Below are 12,331 nucleotides of genomic sequence, written 5' to 3'. Positions count from 1 at the left end.
GAGAAGATATTTAATACCCATTTGGTGGATGAAAGGATAGAGAAATGACTGAGAAGAGCATCTAATGTGGAAAGACTACCCACAGGCTGAAAGGAGAGCACGCCGTCCAGACAGCATGATCCTATGGCCTCAACCTCCACTGGCTGTGAGTTTGGCCAAGTTACTAGGTCTTCATGTACAGTTTCCTTGAAATTAAAACAAAATAAATAAACATAGAGTCACAGAACTGTCTACAATGTGACAGGAACTCACTTAGGATCCCCAGGTAAGCACTTAGCCTCCTTAGGCCCTGGCTCCTTATCTGTAAAATAACAAATTTTGACTAGATGATATGGATATCTGCTCTATTTAAGGGTCTATAATTCCAAAAATAGCTTAAGTGAGAAATAGATTAAAATGCTTTGAAAAATGTTAGAAGTATTAAACACATATGCAACATAGGTGAAAAAGGCCAATAGAAGAAAGATAATATTTGGTCACAAAATTCTAAACTTATCCATCATTCTTCTGACCTATTCACACCTGTTAACGATCTGGGAGCAACCTATCTTTCATGCACCATAGCGAAGGCATTCTTACAGAGTACACTGTAAGTTGGGTCTCCAATGTCAAAAACTCACTTTCTCTATTTGTAGCTAATAGATAGATAGCAAAGAGCCCATGTCATTAATGGTAACTTAAGTTACTTTTAGTTCATAGTTTTCCTTGGTTTATTAATGGCATCACACATTAATTCTTCTTTCAGGGGTGACCTTTACAACACTGTTAATGCTCACAGCTTTTATCCAATGACATTATTACTCATTACAGTTTCAGCTTTCAACATCTGCATTTGCTGAAAAGAAGAAAGTAAATCGTAGTGGCCTCAAATCCTTGGAAAATATGAGGGATGTGTATATGGTGAAGAGATTTTTAAGGGAAAAAAGAAGTTTTAGTAATGGATAAAGTCAAATGATAAATGTCATTGAATATATTCTTGCTTTCCTATATATTTTGTCACACTTACTCCCTGGAATGCTGAAGTAAAAAAAAATCCTTATATGATAAAAATGCAAATCTATTAGTTATTTTTGTTAGTTAACTATTCTAGTTCTAGTGATATCACAAAAGTAACTCATAGACCAGTGCTGTGATATTTACGAGCTTTGTGTCTATTATGGAAGGGAATCATTCCTGCCAAATAAAATATTTTTTCTTTTACATACTTAGATGAAAGCAAACCTTATCTTGAGTCCATGTAAGATGTTGAGCAGAGTAACTGAGTTAGATGATAACAGAATGGTTCATAATAATAAAAAGCATACATGAACTCCAAACCTTTTTAAAACTTCTTAAAACTTAAGTTTTTACTAGTTTCTTGTCTCACGGCTGCCCCACTGCCTCAGACCGGCTTCCTCTTGGCAAACAATCTGGAATTCTACTCTGTGGAGACTGAAGCATTTGAAATACATTCCTTCAGCCTTTTTTCTTCCATCCCACAATTTCTCTGTAACTTTATCCCTTTTTCCTTTGTTTTGTTCAGTCTCAGATAAAGGAAGGGCTTTGCCACTTTCCAAAGTTAATCCTTTCTCATGATCTCTTCCATCATCGTCCGTGCTCTCCTTCATATCTTTATCTTTCTCTTATTCTTCTTCCCCTTAACTTTATACATATTGTCATAAATATATATATGAATGACTGTCCCATTTGAAAACCTGTCTCGACAACACAGTCTTCTTAAAATAGTCACTTCTCAACACTAAGCTTACAAAAAGACTAGTCTATATATCAACTGCATTTTCTTTCCTCATAGTCTTCAAATTATTGTAATTGAAATTCTCCTAAGGCATTCTCCTAAAACTTCTCCATCAGAGTTTACCTCTTCATTGCTCCAGCTAAGTCATAAGGCATTTCTTTTTTATGTTTCTTTTTAACTTTTCTGTCAAATGGGTCACCATTAAGTAACCCCTCCTTTCTGAAATTTTCATTTTTCCTAGGCTAGCATTTTCTTATCTTTATTCTTATTCTAAAACATTAACTTGCTCTTTACCAGTTTTCCCCCTAAAAAAGCACGAGGGTTTTAAAATGTGCCCAACAATACTTTGATATTCCTTCCTTCAGAGCTGGACCCTAATACCGTTTTCCTTGAGTTGGGCTGCACTTGGGATTCTCCTATAATGAAAAGAACAAAGCAGACTGGAGTGTGTATGACTTTTGAGACTAGGTTATAAAAAGCACGAGGGCTTTCTCTTTGCTCTCCCTCTTCAGTCACCCACACTGGGGAAAGTTAGTTTCCATGCAATGAGCAGCCCTATGAAAAGACTCAGAAGGCAAAGAACTGACCTACCAGCCAACAACCATGTGAGTGAGACATCTTGAAATGGAGCATCTATCCCTAGTAAGGTCCAAAGATGACTGCTATCCTGCTTAACATCTTGACTACAACCATGAGACCTTAACCCAGAACCACCCAGCTAAGGTGTTTCCAAATTCTGACCCTTAGAAACTGTGAGATAATGCATGCTGGTTATTTTAAGCTGCTGCGTTTTGGGTTAATTTGATATGCAGTAATAAGTAACTAAAAATTAGGTGATGCCTATGATTCTTTACCCCACTTCTCTTTTTATTATACACACTCTTTTCTGGTGAATTTCTTTTTGAGGGGTAGCATATATCTTTTCAAATTAGTGCGTTCATTTTCTTTTGTTATTTTAATGCCAGTATAGCTAATATACAGGGTTATATTAGTTTCAATACAGTGATTTAATAATTCTATACTTGGTTTCAATATAGTGATTTAGTAATTCTATATATTACTCTGCTCATTGTCATAACTGTACTCTTAATACCCTTATACCATATGTAATTCTACATCTAAAATGCTAGCACCCCTTTACATATCAGACATATTTATAGTTTCCTCCTGAACTGGTCTACCTAAATGGCTCCTTGTCTTTTAAACTTACTAAATACTTACATTTATGTCTTCCCCTTAATCTGATTCCACTCCAGTCTTCTCTTTCATGGTTAAGGGAGGTATTGTCATTCTTATTTTATGAATTAAAAATCCTAGACTGCTCTGTCTTCAACTTGAACCTTACCAGGTACTTTTTATTGAGGGTATGTTATATCAATTCTTCTTTACTAATATCTCCTCAATCTATTCTCTCCTTTGTTTTATCATTGCTTATTTTTATTTTATGAAACTAACTCTTGTCCTACACTAAAGCAATGGGTTCCCTGATTCCAATCTCTTCCTGCTGCCAATACTCTTCTTTCTTAAAGTTCTGATCAGATTGCTGTCTGGAGAAAAAGTCAAATTTCTTAGGATAGCGTTCAGTCAGATTCCATCTGCTCTTTTCAGTTTTAGCCCTGATCACTTTCCATTACACATTCCATATTCTAGCCAAATCAGTGCATTTCCCAAAAATATGCTATTTTACTCTGGATTTTCTCTTAAAGGCTAAAATGCCTAGGAACGTCTCTCTTCCTTAAGACTCCACTTGAATTAGGCTATCCCCAACTTAGTGTTCCTTGATCCTTCTCAAATAGAATCCAATACTCCTTTTTTATTACAAGGTTGTATCTACATTCTGAAATAGCACTTTCTATTGCTGTGAGATGGATGATGATTTTCCCCCTAATTAAACGCTGAGCTCCTCAAAAGGCTTGTCTGTGCTAGTCTTCATATAACCATATGCTAATGATAAACATATCAATAAATGTGGATTGAAGTATTTCCAGTCTAATTTATGTGTTACTTATAGTAAAAATTATTAGAATTTTAAAAGTCAGCTTATAGAAGCATTTTCTAGCTTTTATTTATTACTCTACCAAAATGACTTTTTTTGGAGAAATGAAGTTCTGTACTTTTTATAAGACTCTGGTATGTTCAAGTAATACTCAAACAGTATGGAACTGATAAAACTTCATAACCTGATGGCTGACTGCTGATCTAGGTAGAATGTACTTCATCATTATGTACAGTTTGTACACATCACAAAAGACTGGAAATATATTTCAGTGATGGAAAAGGCAAGTCACCTAACAACAACATTCTGGAAACATTGCTTTCTGTGATTTAGTCACTTAGGCCTCTTTTTTTTATAAGCTTAAGAACATCTGTTACATCAACAAACATAACCAGTTCAATTAGCTTTTCAGGGGGACAGTATAACTTGGATTTCAGTTATAAATTTCATTTGCATGTTTAAAACAGACCTGTGAGGTTCATCAAATTGAAACTCTCCTATGGAACTAAAAACATGCACAGGGTATGCTTGATTCGCCATTAAAAGATGATTTCATTCAATTGCCATAAACAGAAAATCAGCAATAACAAAAGAAACAGAACTTACCTATTGTGCTAACTCTGGCTGAAGGACTAGCTAATGCTGCTGGGACAGAGGCTTTGAGGGGGCCTGCCCCACTGTTTATTCTCAGAGCTGGCATATGGGGAGAGGTGGGTGATGTGGGTGATTTGCCATCAGAGGTCTTGGGTTTAGCTGATAGGTTCAGTGGCTGTGCCACTTCATCCTGCAATGATCATTAGAACATGAGCTGTGATAAGGAAAGGCTGATCAAAAAATGCCTAGAAAAACACAGGTATACAGCCTGTCATTTCCCATCCAATTACTCTACCGATTAGTGATTTTAACATTCAACCTGAACATCACAGTGTTTGGTTAGCTGTCAACAATGTCACTTCCAATTACATATTATGAAAAACCTTTTGTATAAAGTATAAATTTATACTTCCTTGAGAAAGTACACATGTACTCAACTATCCAGAAAGTATATAACTGATGTCACCTGTAAGAAATATTCTTAAAAAGCTAGTCCTTGTACTATTCATTTTTATTGAGAGAAAATACATAATTCATGTACAATTATGATGTAGATAGGCTTTTCTCAATAAGGGTTGAGTCCCAAGCACTTTATAGCTTGGTACTTAGGCAGAGAACTTGGAAAATCCGTGATGGAGGAGTTAAAAGGTATGTACCTCTGATCAGAACTACTCTCCAAATTAAATACAACAAAGAGACTTTCTGACTTTCTTAGAAAATAATCTTTTCTCGTAGGTTTCACAGAAACAGTTTTGGATTTGATTTAAAAATGAAATTAAGCATAACTGACATTATACCAATATGTACTATTTATTTATATGCTACTCTGTTCTAATCATGTAACCTTATTAAGTTTTAAAATCTAGATTTGTTGTTCAGATTTTCTTTACAACATATACCACAATCAGTACATTGCGGTTTGAGGATCCTTATCTGGTTAACTCAGCATACATGGTGATTTCCAATTGTTCATTACTTGAATAATCAAGTTTACATAGTTTACATTCTATTTTATACCTTTCTATATTAGCCTTTGTGTTTTTCATACATAAAATTTATGTATACAATTATCATTAAAATTTCTACCACATCATTTATAAGAATAAGATAATATTAACGTTAAATCACTTGTTTGATCACAGACTGAAAAATTTATTCCTTTTTTGTGCTCTAAAAATAAAACATGTCATATGTTTATTGATAACAGTATCTACAATTTTACATTTTTGTTATAGAATAAAAGGGTAGTTTCCACTGAGCTACTGTTTTATCTTCATAAAATATCTACCAGTAGTAGCAGGATAACATGCACAAGGTAAAACAATTTATAATTAAATGGTGCCATTTGATGGCATGGAAATAAATATTAATGTGTACAAAATCATATATATCTATATACCATTGAAACAAATCACTTTATAAAAATGGTAAAATGGTATATGATAACTATCTGAAGTTGATATTTTTAAGTGGCTTATTGTTATTAAATTCCATGGTTAGTTGCACTTAGGAAACTCATGAACATACAGGAAAGAATGACTCTAACATTTTTTTAAATTTTGATTTCTGTTTCAGAAAAAAAAGAACATTTATCTGAGAATTTATGAGAATTCTAATGGCAATATATGATCACATTAGATGTGTAATAAGTTGTTGACCATTATACTGAATGTATATGGATTCATAGAATCTTGGGAGGAAGTAAGGTAAACCAATTCCATGACTGGCTCACTATATAATTAGAAGAGTTTACTTTAGCATTTATAAAACAGCAGGGGCAAAATTAAGCCTATATCTTTCCATCTGGCAAATTCATTTGAGCTGGTGAGCCATAGTCCTTATATAGGATGTTATGGTTGACAGATACTCAGGAGTATTGTGTCTTTTTCTCCTATACCACAGTATGGATAAGTAGTTCGCAGATATGATCCTTGGATCAATACCATCAGCACCACCTGGGAACTTAGAAAAGCAAATTCTCTATTCTAGAAACTTTGGAGGTGGGTTCTAGCAACCTATATTATAACAAACATTCCCAGGGCACCTGGGTGGCTCAGTCAGTTAAGCATCTGCCTTCGGCCCAAGTCATGATCTCACGGTTCTTGAGTTTAAGCCCTGCATTGGGTTCTCTGCTGTCTGTGGGGAGCCTGCTTTGGATCCTCTGTCCCCCTCTCTCTGCCCTTCCCCCACTAATGCTCTCTCTCTCTCTCTCTCTCAAAAATAAAAAATAAAAATAAGAAATGTAAGAAAAAAACAACACTCCTAGATTACTCTGATGCACATTAACATTTGAAAGCCACCACCATATACAATATAAAGGGAGATCGTTTTTTAAAAAAATTCAGCTTCAAAAACTCAAAAAGCTTCCTCAATGTAAGGACTAACATTAAAAAATACACAGTTATCCCAATCTTTAAACTTTTATCAAAGCATAACATATACTACTACTAATAATAAATGAAGACATTCATATGCACAATAAACTAAATGTTACTGACATTCAGTCGACCAATAAAAATTACAATCCAGATTCTCTTCTCATTAATTCAGCCTAAATATCCTGTCAGATAGGTGCTTTATTGACTGTTACCTATGCAGCTGTAAATATTCTAGACACTTTTTTCTCTATCAAATGTACCTGCTTACTACTTTCTGTATGAAGCTACCAGCTTGAAAACTTCCCTGGACAGTATTCACAACTTTTGCAAAAGTTTTGAGGGGATATTTGGAGAAATTAAGGGGATTGTTTCACTTGATGGTGCAGAAAAAAGAGAGGAAGGGATATATTCCCAGAGTTGCAACAGAAGAGATTTATGAGCACAGAGGAAATAGAGTATGATTGTGTGTGGGGGAGGAATGAGGGTCTTGACGAAGATGATGCAGAGATGTAGGTGCTGATGACAGGAAGCATATGAAATGTCATATGCTTAACTGTAAGCACTAAGAACTATTACATGCACATTCTGAAAAGTGACTACCCAAAGCATTTATTAGAGCAAGAGACCCACTGGAACTCTTAATATTCTCCTCCATTCAAGGCAGCACAGATGTCTGAAAGCCAAAAAGTGCAAAGCCCCAAGGACATAATAGAGGTTGACAGTTCCCAAGTTGATAGAAATGTCATTCAAAATTGCCCTTTCATTCTGTTTCATTGTGTGACCAGGCTAATGGTATATTAATAAGAACCCACATGCTTGATTCTTATACTGGTAACTATATAAATAATTTTGACCCATTATATGATATTATTTCACAATTTGGTTCTTCTAATAATTTACTACTGAGCTGCTACACCAAATACACATTATTCATGAAGAATACAAAAATTACAGTAGTTTCCCATTTTCTATTAATTATTTTTCATTTGACTAGATGAAAATTTTAAAACCCTAACTATAAAATGAAAGTGGACTATTTATTTATGACCTGCATTCTCATAATTATGAATGTATGCAATAAATGCCAAAGGTAAGGCTTTTTTCTAAAAGATTTTCTACTTTTGCTTTTTATTTGCAATACCTTATGTAGGAGAAATTTGAAAGCTTAGCATGACCAAACCCAATTGTACAAATAAAGCATGCATTTAAAAATTATAAATATTTATTATATAAAAAATATAAGTAATTTTCAAGGTCAAGAAAGCAGTGGGAAAATAGCATTTCTATGAATTACATCATAAAGCAATAAGGAGAGCAATTTCTTTTTAATTACGTGTCCAATCGTTAAATGATGCTGCCAATTCAAAATTTTTAAAATAGTATATTTAATAATTAGTTAATTTATACACAAAATGATGGTTATGAAGAATCTTATGTATCTGTTGCATAGTTCCAAAGTTCATATGCTAACCTAATATAAATAAAAGGCAAACATTTAAGCTGATGTAAATGTGTAAGCTAAGGTAAGCAAGTTTTAACTAATAGGTTATTATTTACATTTATAGAATTCATTATAAATATTTCAAAACATTTATTTAATTTTCAATACTAGGAAGTAATTAATAATCTCAAAGAAGAAACTAAAACTCATGGAGATCTAAAGAAACCCATGTTTTTGGATTCAACATATAGTATTCTTTCTATTTGTGTAAAAAATTTAATCTTAAATTTAAAAAGACATTGACATAATAGAATTTCTGATAATCAGACTTAACCATATAGTTCTTCACATAGTAAATCACATAAACATCATACACATGTAACAAAATGACGTCATACACACATTTGCTATGCATGTACTAACCTCAAAGTTAAGGCAACATTTCACGTATTTTGGGGATTTTTTTGTGCTTCTCTGATCTCCATACTACACAGTATCAAAAACATCCTCTGGTAACGCTAAAAAACTATCAAATTTAACTATTTTTTTTGAGAAAATATCAAGGGCTCATATACAGTATGTCAGAAAATACAGTAATTCAATAATGTGTAAGAGAATAACATTTCATACACATAAATACAAGTTTTAGGAACCTATTTATGATTAAAATTTATCCTAAAAAAGTGTTGTCTAATCTTAGTTGTCTGGGATAGAATGCAAAACAACTATAATCTCAACAAACATACATATCAGGCATGTTCTGTTTACTTATAGCTACTATACTTGTCTAAAAGCAAACATTTCACTTAATATCAACTGTGGTTGCCCCAGTAGTAGAAATACTGTGGAGGTTCTGATGAATTTGTACCTTGGCAATGAAAATAAATACCCCACACAGAAAAATAATAAATTTGGATAAAGAAAATTATTTGACATATATATCAATAGCCTTAGGAGCACTGGAGAAATAGAAGTGCTATCATGAATGCAGAATTACTTCACAAACCTAACCTACATGGTAAAATAACTATAAAAAGTTAAAATATAATTTACTTAGATGATTGTCAAATAATTTGTTTATTTTGGGAAAAACATGTTACTCAAACATAATTGTGTAATATTCTTAATTTTTAATGTGCAAAGACCAATTGCTCATAAAAATCAAAGATAACTTATCAAATAAAATCATTCTCCATAATCCTAGTAGTTTATTTCTCTCTCTTCACCCTTTAACCCGTAGCCTTTCTTCATTTTTCTGCTAAGGAATTTTAACAGAGGGTCACAAAATAGGGATGAGGGAACATAAGGCAAGCTGAGGCAAAGTACAGGTTAACAGTATCCCTGTCCCCTGGTGGGATGCGTGTGATATTCCTCAGACACTTTTGGCTGCCCAAGGGGAAAGAAAACTAATGGTTGACTGATAGAGACCATAGTCATGTAGGACAGGAGTCTCCTTCAGTTTATGGATAACTTAGTAAGCTGCAAGAAAAAGGCAATCTTATCCATAGCCTAATTGCCAGAAACCTATATAGACTCTGTTTCCTGGAGCTCTAATGTCACTCTCATCAAGATGTAAGGGGATGTAAGTGCTTGCAACAGTGCTATGGGAAACAGAGGCGAATGAAAAACTAAATTTCCTTACTGCTTACAGCCCATTGACAAGTCCTTGACACAGACAGAGTGACCTTCCTCTAGGAGCTCAGCTGCCTCAATGGTGATACTTTGCTGGGGGATAAAGGGGATCTTGGCTTAACATTATCCTAATCCTCCCCAGGATCCTGTAAGTCTCCTGAAACACATAAAAATTCTTTTGCACACCTCTTTTATCTTAAAAAAATGTTTTTTAAATGTTTATTTATGAGAAAGAGAGAAACAGAGTGCATGAGCAGAGGAGGGGCAGAGAGAGACAGAGACAGAATCTGAAGTAAACTCCAGGCTCTGAGCTATCAACACAGAGCCCTATGTGGGGCTCCAACTCACAAACCATGAGATCATGACCTGAGCTGAAGTCTGATACTTAAGCGACAGAGTCACCCAGGTGCCCTGCAAACCTCCTTTATCTTTAACCCCAAGTACATGCTGGCAATTATACTCCAAGCATATGGCCCCTAATATATATTTGTAGGGTTTCATGACTGAGGTTTCACTAAACAGTAATAAATGGTGTTTTCTTAACAACAGCTAGCTCCGCAAAATCCTGGAAATCTTGCTTGCAAAATTCCTTAGAGACTTATGCTGTTGCTGACCCCTCCCAACCTGAAAGTATATAATCAATCACTCTTCACAAGCCCAGCGCAGCCTTTTCTGCCCACAAGTGCTGTCCCCATGCTTTAATAAAATCACCTTTTTGCACCAAAGACATCTTCAAGAATTCTTTCTTGGAGGTTGGCTCTGAACACCACCATCAACCCAAAACCCTAATCACCTAAAGAAATCTATTCCTTTCTTTCTATTTATACCTTTGTCCTTTATACCTTTGTAGAATATATCCACATGCAGGTCCTTGAGTCATAAGGTGCACCACTAAAGATGAGCAGATAACTATACCCTCCAGAATAAAAATTTCACCCTTATTTACATCTTTATTAAAAGTTTTCATTATCAATTATTTTATCAAAATTTTTCTTTAAATATTTGCCTAAAGTAATTATAAAAAATCAAATATTTGGTAGTGAACAAATGTATAGCATTCTAATGGCAACGGGCAAGAACATCTAAATTTTATTCAATCATCCAACCACTCATTCATTCTTCACTGAATGAAATTTCAACTGTTTATTACTTGCTGTTATATGTTGGGCATTAGAAAACTGCAAATCACTTGACATCTGGGCCTGTGGTTTTAAGGCTGTGTTTTTGTGTCAGGTAGTAAAGAAGGAAAATATGTATTTGCTTTATATTTAAGTCTTCAGTGAAGATGTATGTGGATGTATATATTGTGTTTTATTTAAACTGAATTATTTGAGGATGGTTTGTCTATGTATTTAATATATTCTTTCATTTATAAATATGATTTGATTCCTTGGGAGCCATGCAATGATTGAATTAAAAAATATGAAATTTCAGCCTCCTTTCTCTGCACTATTTGAAAACTGTGATTTTCCCCATTTTTTATCACAAATACTCACATGAAGTAAGTAGCAATAATAACATATGGGGAAGAGTAAAGACATTCATGAAACATGTTGCAAAATTAGTCACCCGGTTGCTATTATCCACTCTGATGAAATAATCATATTAAGTTAAGTAAGGAAGTTACACTACAGGTTGAATAGCATAACGGGCACTCTGCGGCTTCATCTCTCTTGCCTAGCTCGGCTTTGCATCCATTGTCTAGTCCTAGTGTTCACAGGGGAGCCCTCTTTCACCTTTTCCACCCAAATAAGGCATCTCTTTCTGCAGTTCAGTAGGGGTTTACTTTAGAGAAAAACAAAACAAAACAGAAATACCATCAGCATCTCCAAAAAGATTGTAGTGTCTCTGACCATTTTTTCAAGAACATAGGTCAGAAAAAAAGGGTTGCATTGATGGGCAAGAGTCAAGCAAAGTAATACAAGATAAAACTAACTAAACATCTTACATTATTTTCTTAACCCTTGAAAAATTAGTGTTCCTACTCATGTGGCTACTCCAACGCCATACTTTAGTAAGTTCTTGGTACCTAAAAATCAAGTCTATCATCTTAATGAACACAGGGTCCTGAGGCCCCTTTCATGAACAAATGTTTGCTTTTGGTCTTACAAATTGCAAGAAGTCTTGTTAACCAGGCAGATAGAGTTCCAGGAATTCTTTGATAGGTGTGCTTTTGCTATGTTAATGCGACTCTTAGACTTGACTGTCCTTTAAATGCAAGTCTTAAATTCCACCTCTATACTACAATATGCTTGTATTAAGCAGGCTGTGTTGTAGCCTATGAACAAGTAATATATTGTATCATTTATCTTGAATGTACCATAGATAAGCTGCTATATAACGATCGCCACTTCAGATAGCTGTGAAATTAGGTGATTAACTAGTTGTTACTTAACCTTCTAATTTCTGTATAAGTCTAATTACATGAAACAGAAGTTGGGGTTTTGATTTTTTACTTTGCTTTTCTGTTTGGAGTGTCATTGCAACTACTGTATTGTAAATGATGGAAAATAATTGCATATGTTAAAAAATATGAAACTTTATAAAGTAAAAAA

The 12,331-nt window shown here is 34.1% G+C and overlaps 1 protein-coding gene across 4 annotated transcripts in view; it reads right to left on the bottom strand.

Annotated features, from left to right (window-relative positions):
* The window catches only part of SOX5 (SRY-box transcription factor 5), a 398,183-nt gene that overhangs the window by 34,783 nt on the left and 351,069 nt on the right, over nucleotides 1–12,331 (bottom strand). For all 4 annotated transcript variants that reach the window (XM_029955693.1, XM_029955690.1, XM_029955691.1 and 1 more), the window contains one exon: nucleotides 4,338–4,515. In XM_029955693.1, the coding sequence (XP_029811553.1) occupies nucleotides 4,338–4,515 (178 nt within the window). The remainder of the gene's footprint in view (nucleotides 1–4,337; nucleotides 4,516–12,331) is intronic.

Source organism: Suricata suricatta, chromosome 10 (genome assembly GCF_006229205.1).
Source record: "Suricata suricatta isolate VVHF042 chromosome 10, meerkat_22Aug2017_6uvM2_HiC, whole genome shotgun sequence".
Classification (NCBI taxonomy): domain Eukaryota; kingdom Metazoa; phylum Chordata; class Mammalia; order Carnivora; family Herpestidae; genus Suricata; species Suricata suricatta.
The sequence above is the reverse complement of the archived record's forward strand: the minus strand, read 5'-3'. Positions and strand labels throughout refer to the sequence as shown.